Source organism: Neodiprion fabricii, chromosome 3, assembly GCF_021155785.1.
Source record: "Neodiprion fabricii isolate iyNeoFabr1 chromosome 3, iyNeoFabr1.1, whole genome shotgun sequence".
NCBI classification, from domain to species: domain Eukaryota; kingdom Metazoa; phylum Arthropoda; class Insecta; order Hymenoptera; family Diprionidae; genus Neodiprion; species Neodiprion fabricii.
This window is the reverse complement of record NC_060241.1, coordinates 22,439,764-22,462,483: the sequence shown is the minus strand read 5'-3', so window position 1 is coordinate 22,462,483 and position 22,720 is coordinate 22,439,764. Positions and strand designations below refer to the sequence as shown.

The 22,720-nt window shown below is 36.1% G+C and overlaps 2 protein-coding genes and 2 long non-coding RNA genes across 11 annotated transcripts; 2 read left to right on the top strand and 2 right to left on the bottom strand.

The window, feature by feature from the left end:
* Positions 1–717: 717 nt before the first annotated feature.
* Positions 718–4,746, bottom strand: LOC124177137. 3 transcript variants are annotated; one of them, XR_006869530.1, is made up of 3 exons: positions 4,378–4,746; positions 1,255–1,451; positions 718–886 (listed from the first exon to the last, which is right to left on the bottom strand). It is a non-coding gene; the product is annotated as an uncharacterized LOC124177137 (long non-coding RNA). The 3 variants fall into 3 exon arrangements; XR_006869531.1 differs by having other exon boundaries at positions 1,255–1,420; XR_006869529.1 differs by lacking the exon at positions 4,378–4,746 and adding an exon at positions 3,581–3,907.
* LOC124177134 (alpha-tocopherol transfer protein-like) lies at positions 4,037–11,229 on the top strand. Of its 2 annotated transcripts, XM_046559174.1 has the most exons (9): positions 4,065–4,171; positions 5,787–5,875; positions 7,154–7,365; positions 8,284–8,449; positions 9,396–9,500; positions 9,700–9,850; positions 9,993–10,103; positions 10,306–10,414; positions 10,595–11,229. In XM_046559174.1, the coding sequence occupies exons 3-9, from the start codon at positions 7,236–7,238 to the stop codon at positions 10,744–10,746; spliced, it is 924 nt and encodes a 307-aa protein (XP_046415130.1). In that variant the 5' UTR covers positions 4,065–4,171; positions 5,787–5,875; positions 7,154–7,235; the 3' UTR covers positions 10,747–11,229. The 2 variants fall into 2 exon arrangements, with proteins under 2 accessions (XP_046415131.1, XP_046415130.1); XM_046559175.1 differs by lacking the exon at positions 5,787–5,875 and having other exon boundaries at positions 4,037–4,171.
* Positions 5,625–6,089, bottom strand: LOC124177138. Its single transcript, XR_006869532.1, has 2 exons — positions 5,997–6,089; positions 5,625–5,704 (listed from the first exon to the last, which is right to left on the bottom strand). It is a non-coding gene; the product is annotated as an uncharacterized LOC124177138 (long non-coding RNA).
* Positions 11,230–12,483: 1,254 nt separating the features above from the next.
* Positions 12,484–22,171, top strand: LOC124177136 (alpha-tocopherol transfer protein-like). 5 transcript variants are annotated; one of them, XM_046559181.1, is made up of 8 exons: positions 12,484–13,571; positions 18,697–18,862; positions 18,959–19,063; positions 20,005–20,149; positions 20,287–20,397; positions 20,650–20,758; positions 20,904–21,056; positions 21,179–22,171. In XM_046559181.1, the coding sequence occupies exons 1-7, from the start codon at positions 13,469–13,471 to the stop codon at positions 21,053–21,055; spliced, it is 891 nt and encodes a 296-aa protein (XP_046415137.1). In that variant the 5' UTR covers positions 12,484–13,468; the 3' UTR covers position 21,056; positions 21,179–22,171. The 5 variants fall into 5 exon arrangements, with proteins under 5 accessions (XP_046415137.1, XP_046415141.1, XP_046415139.1 ...); XM_046559185.1 differs by having other exon boundaries at positions 13,441–13,571; positions 18,936–19,063; XM_046559183.1 differs by lacking the exon at positions 12,484–13,571 and adding an exon at positions 15,853–16,232 and having other exon boundaries at positions 18,936–19,063.
* Positions 22,172–22,720: the final 549 nt, after the last annotated feature.

Below are 22,720 nucleotides of genomic sequence, written 5' to 3'. Positions count from 1 at the left end.
AACCGTTGTAATCTTTCTGTAAAAATAAAATTTGTAACACTTCAATATTATTCACGTTTCGAATCACCTGTAATCCTTGTAACCCCTTGCAATCATTTTTTATCTCTCTATATTCTTCATCTTATCTTTGTAATCCTTGTCATTCCTCATGATTTTCTTGTAAATTTTTTTTTTTACACATCGCGTTATGATTTTGTAATTCTTGCAATATTTGCGATCTTTATACTCACTCGAAATCTTTGCAATCCTCTGGTGATACCTGTACAGTGCTTCTTCTTTCAATATCGTTAATCAACTTGTAATCTACATAATCGTAATCGGTGTACACTATTTTCAACACGGATTGGTGCATCGATTTGAAAACTTGACGGGAGGCACATTTTTTTTCTACCCAAGAGATATTAGAGCTCGTTTGTGCAACATTTTTCATGTCGTAATATTTCATTAGTATAGACCAACTCGTACCACCGGATTAAGGATGGGCCCCATCATCTTGATCAGAAGTGAGAAAAAGAGAAAACCGTTCGAAAAATCTCCAGGAATGCTTTCTTTCATAATAATAGTAAATACAATCCAACATTCATAGAATGAAATCGAAGTAAATCGCAACACAAACTGTAAGGTATCATCAATTTGAGAAAAGTTTTGTAATTAAGGGGGGAGCCTGCTTTAGAGGCTTCACAAAATCGATTTTTTCAAGGATTTTTTTGGGAAGGAAAGAAATATCCGATTGAAACGAAACTTTCAGGTTTTATTGTTGTATATTTCAGCAGTCTTCTTAAATTTTTTCGTTAAGATATATGTCATATTATGCCTGGTACAAGCATTTCACCGAGGCGTCTCGAGTGTGCATTTGTCGTGCGGTGGGAAAGGTCGCAATATCCATCTGAAACAAAGAACCCAAAAAAATTTTTACTTCTCAATAGTATAGCTTCTAGTTAAACCAAGAAAATTCAACAAAAAGTGAAAAATTCAACAATTTTTCGCAAATTAAAAAAAAATTCATTTTTTTTTATTAAAAAATTCACTTTAGATTGTTTAAAAAGTGGGTTAATCTTAACTTTCTTAAGGTTTTTTAGGTTCAACTAGAAGAGAATTTAATCCCGAGTACAATGTAATTTGTCTCGTTTCGATAGGACGTTTAGTTTTTTCCCTATCTTTCCCGCCAATTAGGAAAAATCGTAAAAATGAAAAACCGAGAAATCGTGCGTCAAAGTTTTCGTATATAAAAAATCGTAACTTTCTTGAACTTACCGCATTAATATGCTAATCAGCGATTCCTGGTCCATAGAGTTGCCCTTCAGACTCTTCAAGAAACTGGTTCAAAACTTCAAAAAACTGGTGCAGACTCTTCAAAAAACTGGTTGAAAACTTCAAAACACCGCTCGTATACCTGCTCGACGCTTGCTCACTATTTCTTCTGTAACTTCGAAAATATTTCGAATTTGCGTCTGAAATTTTAGGGACACATTCTTGGATAGTTTGGGAAGACATTTATGCAAAAAAAAAAAAAAAATTGAAGACGTTCAGAGTGGTCAGACTCTGGTGTATTTGATCCGATTCTAATGACTTTAAGCTTATTTTGTTTACTGCAAATACCTTCGGCGGTAAATTGAAAAATTTACAAACAATTTAAAAACAGTTATCTTCGCCGAGCACTTTTCAAAAAAATCATCCGATCTATCTCAATACCAAAGACTACCATTGTAACATGTTTGTAATATCGGACTTTGAATTTGAATATATTCAGTTGAAGTATTAAAAATTGAAATATCAGGAGCACATCTTAATGGTTAAAAAATGCATCAGCTTGTTTCTTGGAAACGATCAGGCCTGGATAATACATGTATAATAATACCTATAAGTGGTACAATTGCGCAAATAGACGTACCTATTTGAATACTGCTATTAATGAACTAGTCTTGACCTGTATACTCAGAGATGAATCAAGTCTAATAACCGATGCTAAAATTAAGCGGTATATTAACTGTAGGTAATAGTCCTCTAAGGCTGGGCTATAAAAATTTTACCAAGGCCTACCTTCAGAAAAAAATGACAGATATGAAGGTTTCAATCTGCCCAATCTATATCTGCTTTCCATTTTTACCTGTCACGTATTATATATTACATTATATGATTTTTTCTTTCATTGTGCAAAATTCAGAATTTGTTGCGTTTCGTTTTTGCGTTTACACTAATTTCATCTATTTAAATAGTATCTGACTTCATGTCGCCAAGTCCGAAAAGGAAGAAAACTACAAAGTAACTAGAATTATACCCGCAGATAGACTTCCGGACAATTTTAATGCTTAAAGTTAATAACTTTATAGCTTTTCTTATAAATATTGTTGCTATCGTCAATCTTTGACTATAATTTGTTGGAAAAAATATCGTTTTGTTAAAAAAAACATTAGCGTCAAATCTATATTAATTATACGTAATGATAAGGAAAAAAAAGTTAATTTTTTTATAGACCTGTATTATTGAAGTGTGTCAAAAAAACAAAAGAATACACGAGTCATTCTTGGCTAAGTCGGGAGTGCTCAAAGTTTTGAGTTTTAAATTTCACTGTAGGACCATTTTTCTCTCGTTAGTATTTTCCAGTCGCAGCATTTCAAGTATCTTCTTTTTGCGCTCATCGAATCTGTCTATTCCATTAACATGCTATGAAATTTTTATGTAACTGGCGGCTTGACCGTAAAAAATACTTGGCGGGCACAAAATGTTTATTTATATTCCAAACTATTAAAGGAAATATATTTACGAGCCTCTGACATTGATGGTAATAAGAAATTTTTGAATGCGGACAGAAAAATTGAGGCTCCCTAAAATGTGTTACTGTTTTATTTCAGCGATTTTTTTTTACTTTGAACTTAATCGAAAACCAACGGGTTAACTCTGGTCTAAGATAAGGCCGGTCTTTTTTTTTTGATTTATTATAAAGTCTTCGATGAATTCAAAAGCACAATAAATACGAAAATCAATGAGTAACTAAGTTAAATTTGAACTTTTAGTCACTTTTTGATTTTCATTTGGAAAATCCTTCGAATTTAGAGCACCTGTTAACGAAGGAAGGTGGTATTTTTTTCCTAAGTGTTTAAGGAAAACGAACGTTTACAAAGTTGGCGTGGAACACTTATAATGGAATTATCCCATCTGACGTAAAATCACCGTATTATCACGTGCTCCTTGTGTGAGCACCAAATATTATTGGGAAGAATAACGATAATGAGTCGGAGCCTTAGCTCCGACTGACGACGAGAGAGAGGGAATTTGACGAATGCGAGCGAAATGACGAGTGAGTTCGACGACGGGCCCCGTGCTGTAAACCTCGCCTAATAAAGTATCGATCATCTCTGACAAGAAATCTATTATTTCAAGCCCACCCTATCAACTCACAAATAAAATAAACCCCATAGTTTCACCCTTACACTTGGTATAATTGGTATCATCATCGAAGACACGGTTTGCAGAGAGGAATAAATCAACATTAAATCACAGGGAAACAACATTTTTATCAAGTCCAATCAAACTTTCTTGTATACAAGTTGATAACGATTCAAAATCATTAATAACTTACACTTTGACATTACGTTTTCATTTAAGAATAACAGACGGTGATGGCTTAAGTTAATTCCAAAGAATATTCCGTCTTCCAGTGAAAGATGTACGATAAACAGTAGACAAAGACAACATTGATACAAAGGCAGTTTTGACTTGCGAATAAAAATAATAGCAAAATAAGAAAATAGCAAAAACAATCAACGTTTCACATGAGGTAAAGTACAAAACAAAGTTGACATAAACTCGAAATTCTTGCGACCAAAGAAAAATATAATAATCACTAATAATACGGTTTGTGCTGAAACCTTTAGAGGTGTTTATTTAACCAAAATCGCAGAGCTTCTGGCGTGCAGTTCCATTCATTATGTTAAAAGAGTTAGTGATTTGTTACATAAATAACTTTTAATAATAATATGAAGGTTCGTCGCAGAAAAGAGGGGAGAGGCAGCTTGTCTGTGGGACTAAACATGTTTTTTCACATATTTTGCGGTGAGTGTCTAAGGCAGAGGACGTAGGAGACTGACTAGTTGCGATTTAGCTGTTGCCATGTGCAGTTAGCAGTGCAATAAACAATCTATTGACTCGGTGTGGGCACGAAGGCAGTTAGGTAAGGATAACAAGAGGACGCAGGGTGTAGGATATGGGGAAAAATGTGGGAACAGAGTTGAAGCAAAGTACGGAGCGAAGAAACAAATTTAACGACTAGTCGAAAATTCAATTTTTGAAATAATCGAGTTATTACTCATCACTCTAATCGTAAGCTGTACTTGAAAAGTAACAATTTAAACAACCAAATTTTGTATCGAAACTTACGGATTTCCAGAAACCTGCTTTTCTCTAAACTTCATTTATTCTTCAAGTATTGCAATGAAGAAGATAAAAAACTTGCGCACCCATTTTAAACTGCACTGTGGTTTTGTAGAATATTTACAATAAATCAATGCCAAGGATAACGACAAAATAATGATTGTATTGATCTGAATTACATCGTGAAACTTGTTTTTAATTATGGTCGTCTCGAAGTCGGTTTTGCTATAAGACAACTGTGAGGATTAGAGTGAAAACAATAATCGAGTATTCACTGGGTCACTTATGTCAAAGAATATTTACAAAAAATCAAAGCCTGCAAAAGTGCACTGTAGTAACAAACAATATTTACAAAAAATCAATTCCTATGATAATGACTGAATAATCACGGTATTAATCCGAGTTGCGTCGTGAGGCTTGATTTTAATTCTCGCCGTGTCGAAACCGGTTTTGCCATCAGACAAGTTTGAGGATTAGGAAAAAAACAGTGAACTAGTATTCACGAGCTTACGTATATCAAAGATCGATAGAGAATGTTGCACACTGTGGATCAGTTTCGTATGAAATCGCGCAGAGAAGTCGAGAAAATTCGAATGATTTGAAAAAGACGCATCATTCTTTAATGAATTTCAAAAAATCTCAACGTTCTCATGTTTCCACAAAAAAATCTCCCTTGCATATACGGTTACTGGAATTTTTTTTTCGCAAAATCCCGATTTTACAGATTATCCAAATGGTCTTGACGTAACAAGTACTATAAATTTTGAACGAATGAACGGATGTTGAAGAATAGTTTTACATTATGTGCGGACTTTTTCCCATGTCTCAAGTTGTTCGAAAACATGTCAAATCACGCCAAGAACTGATAGCAAAATTTTTAATCAAATAGTTCTTACAAAGTACCGACAGTATCGAAGTTCAGTATTTCATTCCAACATTGAGAGTATCACTAGCGGCCAAGGTCTTTAATTCACGGTGGTAAAAAATCTGTTATTCATTCAAGACGAAGAAAGGCACGATTTAATTTAAAAGTAAATACAATTTTAAACATTAATGAGGACCTGGTTATGTAAATAAATCCGTAAAACAATATTATAGATTGTAATAATTGCCCTGCCATCCTGGTAATATAAACAGGCAGTTCATGGAGACTAAAATAGTCATTCGATGTCCGCAAACGATTACAAATAAAAAGTTTTTCAGAATCTTGTTTCTACCATCAAAAATTTTATGAATTATTTTTTATTTATTTTATTGTAGCTACGTTTCTTCAATCGAATCACGCCTCTCTTCACAGACATCTACTTGTTAATAATATATGACTCCACTTCTTCTGCAATCAATAATTAATTTTTAGACAGACTTCTGAATGCGCGACAAGTTTTTGTTGACAATTGCTATTTTTCTGTGATCAGACATAAACAGCTCGAGAACAACGAAATTCATCGTATTTAAAGGTTTACTACACCTGTAAAAGAGCTTGTTCTTCAATAAAGCACACCCGGTAAGACGATTCTTATTGTGTAATGTTTGAAAAGGAATTGGCGAAACAATCTTGCTTTCACTTTTTCGCTTGATTTTACGTCATGTTCATTAAGTTGGGCGATTTTCGATCGGTCAAACACTACAACTCAAAATCGTCTTAAATTCGTTGGAAATATGCAGATTTTGGAGGAAAAATTACTAGCATCTATCCATTTGCTCAAAAATCATAGTAGTTGTGAAAAAAAGTACAATTGGGTGGAAAATATGTAAAATCAATTTTATAAAACAAAAAAAGAAAGAAATTATTACCAACAACAGTATACATAAACAAAAAGTCTTGAATGTAAAGAATAAAAAATTGATTATCCTAACTTGGAACGTTTCGGTCTGACCTTCATCAAAGATTCAATGTATGAAACCGGTTTATTTAGCAACTTCACGACTGACCTTAATCCTCCAAATGACCGGTATCGCATAGTATATTCTACTTTTTGCTTATGATTCGATCACCGCAAATTGACGATGCAATTCCTTCAGACTTTAATCGTCCTTTTTCTTCTCTCATAACGCTGGTCAACAAAAATTCACTTTTTGTGTGTGACATGAAAACTTTTAACTGATTATGTTAGAAACAAGGTTTAGTATAATAGATTTGTTAAAAGAATATTGAAGATACGAATAGTTTTATTGCAATATGATTTTTTTAGTTTTTCCGTAACTACAGTTTTTATGAACAAAAATTAGGTTACAGTGTTACAGTACACTGGTCATTAAAGTGTTGTAACAAGGAAGGTGCTTACTAATTTTTAAATACCTATCTACCTTCATTATAAAACCATATTTATTTTCATTCGATCAACTCTAGTTTTGTGTTACAGCTACTACTAGTAAAATTGAATGTTTATCGTTTTGACTCACCTTTTCTTGTTACTTATTGCAACTAACTAACTGGTATTTATATAGAATAACAAAAAAAAAAAAAAAACCTTAATCAACAACGGTAACTTGAAACTGTAAATGTTCAATCTGACTGGTAGTAGTTGTAATACAAAAACTAGCCCCGACCATAGCCTCTGCCACAATCTTCGTTGTATTTGATGAGTTATCGAATCTTGAAGCGAAGATTATTTTGCCGACCTCGTTTTTCATTGTTGTAGTAAAAAATTTATTGTTCACTTCAAAGGATGTGTAAATTGTCAAGAAATATGACGAATAATTGTAATTAGTTTGTTCCTTTGAGAAAAATTTTATTCAATAACGTCATTTACTTAAACTGTGACTATGATGGCTTGTTTAGAACAAACGAAATATTCCACTTGAAGCAAACATCCAAGAACACATTCACCCTATTGAATCCCGAAATTTCTGAACTGCTGAAAATGGCGTTGAAGATGGAATCATGCAGTATCGAAGAACTGTGTCCTGCCTCGGAAGGAGGTGAAAAACTATTACTTGAGTTGCGACACAGACTTGAAGAGTGGCTTAAGTTTCAACCGCATCTTCCTCAAGGTAAACTAATATTTGATCGTACCATTAGGCGAAAGAAAAATGTTTCTGTGATGTTGAAAATATTTATAAGACATTTCTCCGAAAACTAGATACTGTACATTTTGAAGACAGATTTCTTTCTACTATTCAGGAGTTATGCAAATTATTTTTTGTTGCAATTATTTCCTCGTCAAAGAATTATGGGTGACAAAAGAATAGGATATGCTGTTCATTTACGGAAAAATTTTAACCTTTTAAAAACTTGTTTTTTTTTCACGTATCTAGAAATATATCCAAAAATAAACTTGAAATTTCGACGTTTCAAACCATTTACCCTAAAAAAAAACACTATGAGTCACATTTTTTTTCAAAGCGATAAATGCTGATAATCTATAGACAAAAATTTGGTGGATACATGAATCAACGTGTCACTTGGAATAGATCAGACCGAAGGGATGAAATTTACGACATGTTCACATAAGTGAACCTGACAGCACGTGAAAATTGTTATTGAATTGAATGTTTTCTGCTTGATTGCTTAGTTATAAATGCGTGTTATATTTTAATAATATTATAAACATTGTTAATAATTTTTGAAATTGAATTTGAAATTTTTTTTTTTTTAAATACAAGGAAGAGTCAGTTTACTATATGTGGTGGCTCAAACATTTTCACATATAATAACACCGGATATTTGAGAATTTTGTCTGATTTTTCCAAGCTAATTAATTATCTGCAATATTTTTCTCGAAATATTCAGGAGTCAAAAGTTCAGCGACACGAATCCACCTTTCAAAATCAAAAAAATCGTATTTCGTACATCATCATTCTTACAAAACAATTATAATCTCCTAGTCGTTGACAGCATTCTCTCAAAATTGATAGGAGTAGAGATTTTAATGTTGTATTATCAATAAAATATTGTCATTTTTCTTGAAGATATTCCCAAGCAAATTCTGGAGTATTTCATCCTCGGTACGAAGATGAGCTTAGAACAAGCCAAGCAGAAACTGGACATGTTCTACAGCCTGAAGAAGCTGGTACCGGAGGTACTTGCAAACAGAGATCCGCGTGCTTCTGGCCTGACACGCTTCCACAAAATGATGTAGGAACCAAAACAATTATTTTTTCAAGTAAAAAGCATAGCTGTATACAAGGAATTTCATGCGAGCCCAACCAACGCCTGACCTTCGCCATTTCCGATTTTGTTTCAAACTTCTGCAATTCTCTCAACTCTAAAACATTGCCCTGAATTGCTGAATTATTTATATATATATATATATATATATATATATATATATATATATATCTAAAGTGATTTTGCAAAGAATCTTCTTCGAAATTCTCAAGAAATTCTCAGAAGTTGTGTCACCAACTAATTAAAATAAAGCCTTTGGAAAAAAAAAGAAATACTAAAATTTATATTCACGTTCACGTTAATACGGAGGAAGAAATCTGTAGTTAAAATCAAAAAATAAAAATATTTTTGTCGCGGTACCTATAGACAGAGATTTGAGTTGAATTAGGTGGGAGGTGCGTAAGAGTAACGGACCCAGTATCGTCACTCAAAAGTTTCTTGGATTAGCGACTGGAGTCGGGCGCTACAATCGGGCAGAAACGAGGCGAGGTGGGGGTAGCGGCCTGGTTTTCAAATTTTCAGTCGAGCTCTAGACACGGTGACGACCAGAAGTGCTCGAGAAAGTTAATCGGCATCCAAACGATAGCGATACAAGGGGGGAGTCCGTCAATTTGAAGTTGAATACGAGAACCAGCGGATTCATATCAGAGGCGCCTCGTTCTTTGCGACATGGACACCGAGGTGTTCGTGTGACCACTTAAGAATCCCGGCTTCTGATTTTGAGCAGATTGCACTTATCGAATCGACCATTGTGCCGGATTGTCGTCATCGTTGAATGAAAGCAAGAAATCTGTAACTCAAAATTCTGAACCCTTTTCGTTTAATCGAGAATCGCCAATGCACAATTCATGTATGTTATTTATAATGTGGATGGGTTTCTTCGTCAAAAATAAATTGTTCTCTTTTGTTTCAGGCGTACCGTCTATCTTCCAAAATTGACACCAGAAAAGTACAGAGTCTGCATTTTTCAACCCTTCGTTGACGACTATACCGACTTTACCTCCACTGATGATGCTAAGTACGTAATTTGGCGAGACGAATTGACGATTTGAAATTCAAATCTTACACCAAGTATTTTTGTCACATGCGTCAGTAATTTTTACGGAGTCGATTTGATTTTTTTCTAAAAGTAAATGACGAGGTCTACCGCTCTTTCAAATTTCTTCAACATTCTTCGGCAAACTACAAGCTAACTCGCCAACGCGTTACGTCGACAGGTATGCTCTGATGATCGAAGAAATACTGATGCTGGACATCGAAGCCCGCAGTCTTGGAAGCATTTACGTATACGATCAATCAAAGATAACCTTTGCTTTGGTCGCTAAATATACTCCGGCATTGATAAAAAAATTTGAAATAATTGCAACGGCAAGTATTCCCAACATTAAGTTCTAAGCGTTCCAAATGCTTTACGGCATTGCGCCACTTCGATACAATCAGCTACTGGAATTCACCCTCAGGCTCTCGCGAGACCAAATCAACTAAGTCATCTTTATTCTTTCACCTTCAGAAAGCTTACGCAAAAAAGATTAAAGGGATTCATTTGATCAACGCGGCACCCCTGACAGACACTCTGGTCGCCCTGGGTAAGAAAGCTTTGAAGCCAAAACTCGCTGCAAGGGTATGTAAACATAAAAGCTGAACGTGTTTTCTATATACTGTTTTACAAAAATTATCATTTTATATAATTGAAGAGATTCGTGGTGAAAAGATACGAAGTAAAATACTTTTAGTGCCGACTCTTCCGCATTATTGGACGTTAAAATTGTTCAACGTATTAGATGAATTCGGTCAAACTAACCTGCACGAATTTGCATCCACAGATTACCGTTCACCAAAAAGGAAGCTACGAATCATTATATCAGGTAATACCGAAGTCGATTCTACCCAAAGATTATGGTGGTGATGAACTATCCATAGAACATCTCGATGGTGAGTTTGAAAGTGAAATTAAACTTTTCGCACACTCATCTCTTCGAATTTCTGTCGAAATATAGAACTGCAACACATGAAATATTAATCAAATTGAACAAATCGAAATCGCTGTAATGTGTGAGGCATGATATGCGAAAGGCGTAATTTATAAAAATTTCTTTTTTTATCGTAACGCAGAATTGTGGAGGCAGAAAGTTGACGAGAAACGTGACTGGTTCCTAGATCAGGATAAGATCGTGGTTGACGAAAAACTTCGTCCTGGGCCACCAATGAATGCCGACGAACTTTTCGGCTTCTCCGGATCTTTTCGGAAGCTGGACGTCGACTAGGAATAAACAGCTTTTTAATTATGAAATATTATGCACTGTGTTCCCTGAATGAACTCGAAACATTTTCCGGTATCACGTCGTCCTAGGTCGTTGCAGCGCAGTGGAAACCAGACAACTTGCAGCTCTTCAAAGTATAATAGGAAATAAATTTATCACGAATGAATCATGTGTCAAGAATAACAAAAATACCGGGTTATAATTTGTTCTTAAATCGATAAAATTGAATTGTTTGAAAAATTCTCATAAAGAAAAAGTATCGCATTCACAGAAAGGGAGCGTCCATAAATTACGTTATCGAATTTTAAGGGTTTTTGATCCTTGGAATTGCCTATTGCCTAAAAAATAGATGACCAAAATTATTTCTCGTGTATCAAAACTTCTGCTTATAATTGCCAATTACTTTCTCTAGCGATATTTTACTCAATAGTGACGAGCGATTATTTGTACAAAATTGAAGAATATTATTAAAACTGTCCGAATTAATTTCGTCCTTTGTACATAGAAACGTCAAGCCTTGTCGATCGTCAGCAAACCTCCGACTTTTTTTTATGGTGCATTCGTTGACTTTTTTTTAGCTGGTATCACATGACGTGACCAAACCAAGTTCGCTCGAACAGGTTCTCAGATTTCCTAGAATGAAGGTGAGACATCGCTGACCTTCAATCATATCTTGCCACGATTGTTTTCAATTACAGATGCAGTGGATTTTAAATCCACGATATCCGAAGCATCGATGTTAAATCAGAACTAAGCAGTATAGTAGAATTTGAGTTGATTTGAGACGACGTTTGTCACAGAGTAAAAAATTGTGAACAAAGTAACAAATGAAACAACATTCGTATACGGATAATTCAGAAGTCATATGTCATTATAGGACAACATCTTCAAAGTAATCAAAAGACTAAAGTGCTAAGTATACCTAACACATTTTAGATAGAAACCGTGTGTAACATTTTGCCTGATATGCGGATCCTCAAAATTATCCGCGTTATTGTTACCAAGCATATCTTCGAGCTCTATTTGACCCGTAGAGGTTACGCTGACCCAAGACCTTAATACATAGTTGAACGTAAAATTTACCACTCCCTCCGATGCTGGCATCAAAAATAGAGCTTCCCATTTGAATAATCAAAGTTTAAGTCAGAATGGAAACCTTGGAAATGAGGTTCAAGCTCAAATCAAAGGTCACCATTGAATCCTTTATCAAAAGTTAGCCAAGATTTGGACTTGGTAATTTTTTTTTTCGCTGAACTCCGCAAGATTTCTAGGGGCTTCCATACTTCTACCTCACTCTATATAATTGGGATATAGTAAAACGTTATGTAACAGTATAAAGTGAGTTTTGCTAGACGCGGAACGATCCTATGCATATACGGTATGTAACGCTGTAACTTATTTCTCAAGGACCAATCACTTTAGATATTATGTGCATCTTCAGTATTTCAATAAACTGGAGACTTTTTTTCCATTTGGCTGGCGGGACTAATCGAAAAAAAATTATATTACACCTATGAATATCATTTTCCTTAATTAAGCTGACAGCCAGCATACATTATAGACGATAATTATACATTGAATACAATTTTGAAACAAAATGATACTTGAGTGCCAGACGTAGAAAAAAGTTTTACTGCTTATAAACGTTGCAGGAAAAAAATCAACTGTCCAATTGATTAACAACCAATCGAAAAATTTTACTAATCCGAGAACGCATGAACGTTTTTTTTTTTTTTACTGTTTTTATTTTCGTTCACCTATTTTTTTTTTCTCAAGCTAACAGAAAAGAGGAAAAGAGACTAAAATCATTGGAATCTAGTTAACCATTTTCGAGATATCGTAATTGTTATTTCTTTTCGTCGTTTTAAATTTTGTCGGCTCCAAGTGGAAAAAAACCGCGGCAATTGAAACCTAAATTATTCAAATCCGTGAACCGATATCGAACATATATTATCATTTTTATTTATTCTCATATGCAATTATTCTAATGAGTTGAAAATGACTGAACTGGTCGGACGAAACATCTTATTGGTATTAAGTGACGCAAAACCCCATCGATCGGGGCCAGGATCGTTAGAATCCCGACATATCGGCGGCCTAAATAATTGCACACTTATAATAAAAAATAAAAGAGGTTCAACAATACGTAGCAACGGATAAATATACGTTCCATGCAGAATATTTCATCTTTTAAATAATTGGTCACGTCTCACACGTAAGTTTGCACATTTCTAATTCTTCTCGCATTCATTCGAAATACGCGTTCACTTAGCAGGTGACTTGAAATCGCTTTACAAGTTTGTATCAAAATCTTTAATACCGATCGATTACGTCTACGGTTACGATTACGTCAGGCGGGTGTATTTCACTTTGACAAAAACAACTGACTCGTTATTTCCATTAAACCCCTGACGGACATTTAATACAAACCACAATTTAAAGCCCGATATACAATGGGCCGTGTACTCGTACGCATTACACTGTACAAGATACGTGTTTACAGCGATGAGCGTAACCATGACACGTTCATTCTTTCGATATTTATTGTGTACAGGTTCCATTGTTATAAACCACGTTTTCATCAATGCTTCACGGAACATGTTTCTAACAAGAACGCTCTGATGCTTCTGGACAGTCATTGTTCCTTGAAATTTATAAACTGTGAATGTACCTAAAAAATGTTGAATAAATTTTTCCATAACACACAGTCACGTGGCCAGGAGAAATGGAATACTGGCGTGACTGGTTCCTGGAGCAGAATGCGGTCCAGCCATCGATGATAATAGCCTTTTGGGATTTTTGGCATCTTTCCGAAAACTGGACATCGAGTAAGCACGTTTAATTCAGTGTGAATGGATAAATACGATTCAGAAACAATTAATGTATTTATTAAATGTACAAATTTAGACTGAAAGTGACCATTCGGATATCACGAGTTTAATTACAATGAATAAATTATCAAATGTGCGAAAGTTCAATTAAAAGTTTAGAATTATCGTTCAAATATTGAATATACACTGAGAAAAATTTCATTTTTCATAGTAACTAGAAAAATTCAGTAATACAGGCATCGTTGAAAAAACCGTTTGAATATTGTTGGAATTACGAAAAACGAGGTACGCGTAACCATTTTGCGCTATCGTCGATCCGTTTTTGGTAATTGCAACGCAAAATCAGTTTGTTCGTTTTACTCTACTTTTTTAGTTGAACAAGGCTTTTAACATCAATTTATTGTTACACAAGCATGAAATTTTCTCAACAGTTACAGGAAAATATAGTAACAGTGATCGTAATGAGAAATAATAGTAACGGATACTAGACTTTTTCGGTAACAACTACGAAACTAATTTTCATTTTGTACCTAGAACTATATTTTTTGATTGTGGTTAAAAAATGAAAATAGTTAAAAATGGTTAAAAAAAAAATAGGATACTCACTGCTTCACTGATTCTATACGCTAACGATTCGTTCTTGTACTCCTAATGTCGTACACAGATATCCATCCACCCTCGTGTTCATTGTTCGTGATAGCTTATGGCTATCGATTTCTACAACATTCGCCAATTGCGCCTGACGTAATGTTACTCTGACACGAGGCAAATATCACTCGGAGGTCGTTCTCTGTTTGAATGAAACACGCGTACGGATTCCCTGATATACATGTCACTGTATTTCCGTACACCGAAACTAGATTGGGAGAAACGAGGCTCTTGCCTCAAGCGACGTAAGATCCAGGACGCAACGTTTCGAGACGAGAAATTAATACATCAATACCCGAAAGGCTCCTCTATTCAAACTTTTAACCAACTTGACTAATTAAGCAGACAGAGAGCGGTGAAACGACGATGATGACGAAATCGTCATTCAATGATGAAAATGTTTACCTGTACTGTATCCACATGTTGAGTTCGACGAAGAGACTCGTACTCGATTGCAACGCGAGCTTTAATCTAAATTTAATGAATTCCAAGAATGATTTCCTCGATCATCGAGTAATGAGAGATCCAAGCACGCGGTAAACCTACACGATCAGCGTCCAACCGGCATGAATCCTTCGATGATCGCGTATTTTATGTGACCGCAGTCACGAGATTCGACATTACCGTTATTTCTCTCACTTAATAAAACATTTTTACGATTTCTCGCTCTACTTATTCCTTCGTCCCGGTGCCACGCTGACTGTTTGCACAAACTCTATAAACGCCCCCATTTATTGCACTGGACACACGAACGCACTCACAATCAAATATATAAGCTCAGCTCATGCTCGCGTTGGAAAAGCAGCAATCATAGTTCGCGGCGAAGTATCTTTTTCCTAATGATGGAAGTTTTATCGCGCTTTCGACTTGCCGGTTATTCTGGAATTGTTTGCGGACATTGAATCGGGACATATCTTTAATAATAATAATAATAATAATAATAATATTATATAATGAAAAATAATATTCGCATTATTGAAACGAATAATTATGGCACCGCAAAAATGTCTGTCTAGACACGCAACTTGTTCAAAACAACCTAAAACTTCACTTATCAACGAACAATAGACGGTAAAAACCGTCACATCAATCACATCGTCACACCTTGTTTTGGGTGTTAGATTGTCATTCATCTGATAAGATAAAACTAGATCTTGGGCAAGTATATTTTTGCGTCTTCTAAATCTGAATAAATTTACAACAGCATTTAGTTTCCAAATTTAGTAAATTTTTAGTCAATAAATAAAGATAGAAACATATATTTATACTTTAAAGCACGAAATTTTTTATTCGGCTACACTTTTGTACAGTAAATGTCTAGTAAATTTCCGAACATTTTCAATGTACGGAATCTATAAAATGGGTCCTGGAGAAATAAAAACCAGACTCCAAATAAAACGTATCTTTGTGATGGTCCGGGACAAAAGGATCACAGATGCTGTATAAATTTGGAATTTAGGTATTTAAAGAACGAAAACAAAAATGAAAATTCAGACGACTAGCTTATTTATATTTGAAAACAAGTTTCACGCATCGAAACCAGATTCCGTGAGTATAAATCGGTGATCGCAGCGTCACGAGCCGGTATGACAAGCTCTTCAAATAAAACCTAAACCGCAAAAGAACGGAGTCGGATGTCGGTTAGAGTGGCCGCGATGGTGTTTCAGAGAGAAGCAGAATTCAACCGGTACCAAGAGACGTAGTAGGCCATCATCGCTGGTGCGAAAGCGATGTAACAGAACCTCGATAGTGGGACTGAATTTCAAAAGTTCAACTAAGACTCCGATTTAGTGCAACGCGAAGATTGCGTCTCGAGCAGAAGCTGCTTCTATCGCATTGGCGTTCCTCGTATTTTTCTTCTCGGCCGTTATCAAGTAAAAATGTCGCTGACTCTCGAAGTCTGTAAGATGGACGAATTGTGCGTCGCGATGGGGGGAAGTGAAACATTGTTGCTCGATTATTGTGACAAACTTCAAGACTGGTTGAAATTGCAACCGCATCTTCCTCACGGTAAGCCTGACATAAGTAACGTTTCGTCTCACATTTCTTTACGTCAGTTTCGATTAACGTTACCTGATTTGTTCCGAGCCAATTAATAACAACGTGTCAAAAAATGAGGTGTGTTTATTTCGTGATGCGTGGGTCCAAGACGATAAGCAGTCTCGTTTTGTCAACTTCATTTTTTTTTTTCTGTTTGTCAGGTTCAATTGACTCCATTTTCATTCGCACATTTATGTGCGCATCTTCGGAACCTGTTCTGGGCTCGGTGATTTAGTTTTATTGAGTGCGTGATTGCTGATCTTCGTGATACTGAATATTTTTTTTTTTTACTTTTTTAATTTTCTTCATCTTTGTTGATGTAGAAAAGTATTGGTTTCGGTAAAAAATCATTTTTTCTAATTTCAACGAATCTTTACGTTTTTGAACCTCTGAAATCCGAAAAACAGGTTTTCAGAAAAATATCGGTTTGGATGTCGATTTTTCCGTCTGTCCGACAAACTCCCGGGACAATCTTGAAAATGGCTCGATAAAAAAATCTAAAACCGGATTTTACAACAAAATAATGGTCATGAAAAATTTCCATGGTCCGTTTATTCCGGTTCTACCGGAAATAAATCGTTTTTAAATGTTTCAGCGGTAAGCATATACATATACTTTTCTTCCTTACTACTTTTCATAAATAAACGATTATGTTTTTTTCCAGTTTATGTATTTATTTATTTATTTATTTATAAATTTTTAGGTTACTAAACAATTTTTTTCACAATTCTTCTTTCAAAACTTTTCCATTTGGCTGCCAAGTCCTATCAGTGTCAAATTTTTTACACCACCGTTTTCAAGATCATCGCGTAAGTTTGTCGGACGGACCGACCGACTCTTTCTTTTTCATTGCGGTAAAAAGTATCGCGGATAATTTGTTTCTTCGGCTTTCTTTTGTTAATATAACTGCGACAGCTGAGTGATTGTGGACGGAACTATGCAAATTTATACTTCAGTAATGTCAAATACAATTACAAATAGTCGTAGTATAAGGTGAAAGCCAAACTGGCCCGTTATGTAAACGACGCTAAATGGCTAGCTTATTTGCTTGCAGTTTATTGAATTTGATTGTCCGCGGTAAGCTTCGAATTTGATTATAGCGGTAAAAAAATCGAATACCGTGTTTGACGACTCATCGACAAGTGGGCCAATCGTTATTCTCGCTTGATAATTATTCGTAGTCAAATCTTGCGAACCTCCAGAACTAATGACGGATACAGCTGATTTTCTCTTATGAAGAGAATTTCAAAGAATAATCGTAGTTCGCTGTATGAAATTTTCTTATATGAAATCCAAACTTGTAGACGGAGGTTTTATAGATTCGAGTTTGTAGATTCGGAGCAAGAGAATGATTTATAAAATACGAGTGTCATTTTGTTAAAAGAAAAAAAAATAAAAAAAAAACCAATCAATCACACACGCACAAAGACAGATTTGTCAGCTTGTTGGGTGATTAATGCCCGCGACAGTTATTTTACACCGCTATTCGCGAATTACAATTGATACGAAAATAAGCATATCGAATCCATTAAAAAAGTACGCGTAGCACATTTATTATTAACCATTCGATTTTTCTGTAATACATTTCTCTCGAGAGGTTCGAGTCTCGCAAGATTCTAAACGGTACCTGACAAGTGTGTCATGTACTTTCCCCGTAGCTGAACTGAATTACCGCTCCTCGTAGAGAAAAAAAAAATTTTATAAGCAACGCAGCGGAACTCGCCTGTACGTTATGTCACGCTTCAGAAGACACGCGTCGATTATTACCTTTTTTCTCAGGTCTCTGCTAGACTTGTAATATTCTTATTATTGATCACTAACTCTGATAAACGGCGATCTAGGAAGATCTCGCACTGGCCATTCCATGCCCGTCAATTAGCACACACGTGGTAATTAATGCAAATAACGGCGTTTAAAACTCGCACACTAACAAATAAGCAAGCGATTATTCCAGATGCACTTTGCTTTGTACGACGGTATATTCCGAGCACAGTGGCTTGGGGTTCATAGAGAACCAAATGAGACTTGCATCGAACAGCACTGCAATAGTATTTCTCAACGTGTATCAACTGACTTTGATATTCTCTGTAACGGTTGAAATTTCTCGTGCGATAGCTGAACAAACGTTAAGCCATAATAATTGTCATTTTACCTGACTTAAATATACAGCGCATAAAGTTTCTGCAGGGATTCCACATTTGCAGTCGGATGATTCAGTCTCCCAGAATTGTTCGGTCGACAGTTGTTGCCTAATTAGTTCCTACTCGATGTTTGGTAGGCTGATTGACAAGCGGTTGGACTCGCGATGAATTAATAGTCACGAATGTTTTCGAACTCGGAATACATGCGGATCAAAGTTGTCTTCTTCGATCGCTACTTGAAATTGTTTCTAGCGAAGCTTCGTTATTGAGACACTGCTATTTGCCTCTCACAGATACGCCGAGGAAGCAACTCGAATGGCTTATTCTGGGCAGCAAGATGAGCCTGGAGAGGGCAAAGCAGAAACTGGACATGTATTACACGATCCGACGCCTGGTGCCGGAGCTATTCATGAACAGAGATCCACGAGATTCTGGTCTAACCGACTTGCACGATGTAACGTGAGTAGATCAACGTACGAGGTGATGAGAATGAACGATCATTGGAAAGTGACGCTTCGTGATTTGGATTTAGAAGGAAATTATCGCTTGTTGCAGGCGGTACGTGATTCTGCCGAAACTGACCCCTGAGAACTGCAGAACTTGCATTCTTCAACCCACCGTTAATGATGTTAATAAATTTGATCCCTGGCTGCTTCACAAGTACGTAATTCTGCCGGGACATTGAGAATCTTTGACTTGAAGTCAACTCGTAATGAAGCGTCATGATACAAATTAAAGCTTGCAATTACTCGTATTTCTATCGACAAGGAAGTACGAAGTGCAGTTAGACTGACGAATTAATATGCAAAGCGCGTTTGAGCCCCTCCGTGCAACAACAACTTAACTCGAATCAAGTTGCTGCTGCTTATACACATGCGTAATTACAATCCGCGATCCTACATAGACAAGTACGTTAGGTTTCGGTATGATAAAAACGTTTTTTTATATTTTTCGAATATTTTTCCACTAGTATACGTACATTGTTTGCGAATCGAACGACGTGAAACCAAGAATTTCAGAACCGAAGAAAAAGGACGTGTTCTCACAATTTATTCCTTTACAATTTGTTAATATATAAAATAGAGAGTGGTTTAAAAATGTACTGAAACCTTCTGAAACAAGCTTATCCGATCAGCTGTCAATAAATCGGTTAACATACAAATAAAATATGTTGATCAGAAAAAAGGTGTACAATTTTTTTGCACCATATCCCTTCTTTTATGCAAAAAAAAAAGTACAATGTACGCAAAGACAACTCAATTCGTGCTTATTATTCTACAGAATTTAACTAATTGACATTATAAAAATTATGATGTTACGGGCGGTGTTGTAATAACAAAGGTTGGGACAATTGTGTCAAATCAGAAAAAAAGATTGATGTTTTCATTAAAACACCTGTACATCGGTTAGCAAATACTTTATTCATGTTCAGTATCCAAAACTTGACTCGAGTCAAGTTATTGTTGCACGCAGGGGCTGAATTAATATTTTATTGAAACGAAGTTAATCTGCGAATCACAGCAATCCGCAGAGCTTGAAAGTGATGAAAGGATCGCAAAACACTGGTCGACTTTACTCAAGTGCCTTTGTGCTTTCAACAGATACATGTTCATGGTCGGCGATATCCGGATGGTTGAAGACCGCAGTGTCGGTGACATATTCGTCTACGATCTTGCGATGATAAGTCTGGGTCACGTCATGAAGCTCACCCCCACCCTTCTCAAAAAGTGTGAAGTAGCAGCTTCGGTAAGTCAGTTAGTCGTGGACAGTGATTTTCAAAAGTACGTAGACCTTCGCACGAAAATGTCATCCGCCCATTTATGTTGCTTCCGTTGTAGTAACTCGCTGATTAGTGATTCTTCTTTGATCTATCTCAATCACAGGAAGCCTACGCGACAAGGATAAGAGGCATTCACTTCATCAACGCTCCCCCTTTCGTCGATCGCATTGTTACCATGGTCAAGTCCGTGCTGAAACCTAAGCTCGCTGCTAGGGTAGGTATATGGAGACGATACGATGTAAAGCCCACGAATTGGGTTTCAATTGCAGGACAAAGTGCGTCCAACAGTAATTCCGATCAGAAAAGACCTTTTTTCTTTTTTCTGAAATATAAAAGGACGAAGTCTCATAGCCACGCATCAAGTTCGAATAATATTTTCACCTTGGATACCTACGAAGAACTTTTATCGTGCTGAATCACACTCAACAGGCATATCAGACCTATTCATGTCCTTGTGGAATTACAGATGCACGTTCACGCTGTTGGCGATTTGGAATCATTCCATCGGTTGGTACCTAAATCAATACTACCCAAGGATTACGGCGGAAGCTACTCAACTATGAAAGAGATATCTGGCAAGTATAATTTCATCTTTCAATGAGATTTCCTCCCCTCGAACTGAGGCAGTAACAATTTAACATCGATCGAAGATCTGATGCCGGTTTCAAAATTCGAGTCCCAAAGGCAAGGTGAAGCTAATCCGAATATTACGTGATACAGATTTGTTGCGTAAGAAAGTGGACGATTGGCGGGACTGGTTTTTGGAGCAAGAAAAGGTTTTCGCGGACGAACGACTGCGCCCTGGTCCAGCTTTCGACGAGAACGACCTCTTCGGGTTTTCCGGATCATTTAGGAAGTTGGCTGTTGATTAGTGTAAGCTTATCGTTGTGTCGTATTTACCTTGTATCATACCTGCATAAATACCAGATACTTGGCAGGTATTAGGTTACTTAAACTAGACGAAAAAAACAAATTATCCAATTTAAATATTACAGTGAACCATCGATCTCGAGAACATCCGGCGGGAAAAATACTGAGATACACGTTGTTAGTGGAAATTGTGGATACATGAAGAAACTGTGCCTCTTCTTTTAAAGTAGTTCAAGATTACTAGTGGAATTTTGGGATGGACTATGGTCACTTGTTAAAATTGTAAGCACGCTGCGTCAAGCAATGCATTGCAGGGGATCTGAACGTCGATCTTGCGTCGGTTCAGAGTCCACGTTAACGTGGCTGTGGCGTGAAAGAGACGTTGTACCGCAGAAATCGTACTTGAATATTCCACTTACATGTTCATTCCACTAGTAAGCATGTAAGTGATTCTGGCACAGCACAAAATTCTCTCGAATTTCCATGAAAATAGTCCTCTGCGTTTTCATGTCCACGTGAATCTGATTTTGAATTGGTTAACTTAAAAGACATGTCATTAGCTGACTCGTGAAATTTCTAAAATAATTTTTTGACAAAAAGCGTCGAGATTCGAAGAAAATTCAACCTCATTTTCTTTGTAACCAAAGTAATACAACGTGACTTATGCTTATCGTCTCAAAATTTATATTGTGATCAAAGATAATATCAACTCTTTACTCCTCATACTGGAATAAGATCCACTGATTTATTGTTCATCTGTCAAACTTGCGAAAAGCACATGAAGCGCGTCTCATGGGCAGAGGAACATACTTCCTCATTGCTGTTCCCATTTTGCAGTGGATGGTTGTGTTGTATATTAATGGCGAAATCAGTTTTGACGCCCAAACTCGCTGCAATAATTTGTACTTAATAGCCATAAGTGATAAGTTAAGCCTGTTAAGATGTGGGGATGATAAAATTTAGGTCATGAAACCACGAAGCAATTTTGGACGAAGGGGTAACTTTAAAACAGACCCGCTTTTTCACGAATTTGCATATAAATATACCCTCACTGACTTGTCATACTTTCTTTTGTGGGTCACTAATAAATCGCGATCAACGCATATTAATTTATCTTACATTGCATCACTGGATTTTTATTTTCATCCTGTAGGAAATTATTAATCACTGTATCGCCTAATTGTGTTCCAAATCCGCTTTGGTCGAGGGTTGAGATGGCAACTATCAAACCAAGTTTTTTTTTTTTTCTTATCAATGAAACTTCTTCTGATCCAAGATTTGACAGTATTTCTTCAACAGCTACTCCTTAGCCTCATTTGTAATGTCGACTGTCATTTGTGCGCGTTACACGTGCGGATGGGTGAAATCTGATTCATGTTAGAAACTTCACACTTCCCGGAAATTGGCCACTTTCCGCACTAGTCATATAATAGTCATTGCAGGCATAACGCATACAGTAAATTCTATTTCTGAGTATATTTAACCCCACACGTGTAGTCTATCACTGATTTTTCTCACACTCGCGAACGAAGGTGTACGATCTTAAGTTCGGCAAACGAAGCACGCCGATCAGGAAGCCAAGCCTCAAAGAAAATATGACATAAAAAACCGCATGTTGGATATAACTAGATTTCATAGCAATACATTTGAGCAAACGGCACTGGGAT

What these genes read in the sequence shown, in the direction of transcription:
- LOC124177134 (XM_046559175.1), top strand. Translation starts at nt 7,236, where the DNA reads ATGGCGTTGAAGATGGAATCATGCAGTATCGAAGAACTGTGTCCTGCC. An exon ending in TCAACCGCATCTTCCTCAAG is followed by an intron (nt 7,366 to 8,283) that starts GTAAACTAATAT and finishes TTTTTCTTGAAG; the next exon opens with ATATTCCCAAGCAAATTCTG. An exon ending in AATTTGAAATAATTGCAACG is followed by an intron (nt 9,851 to 9,992) that starts GCAAGTATTCCC and finishes TTTCACCTTCAG; the next exon opens with AAAGCTTACGCAAAAAAGAT.
- LOC124177136 (XM_046559181.1), top strand. Translation starts at nt 13,469, where the DNA reads ATGGAATACTGGCGTGACTGGTTCCTGGAGCAGAATGCGGTCCAGCCA. An exon ending in ACCGACTTGCACGATGTAAC is followed by an intron (nt 18,863 to 18,958) that starts GTGAGTAGATCA and finishes CGCTTGTTGCAG; the next exon opens with GCGGTACGTGATTCTGCCGA. An exon ending in GATCCCTGGCTGCTTCACAA is followed by an intron (nt 19,064 to 20,004) that starts GTACGTAATTCT and finishes TGCTTTCAACAG; the next exon opens with ATACATGTTCATGGTCGGCG.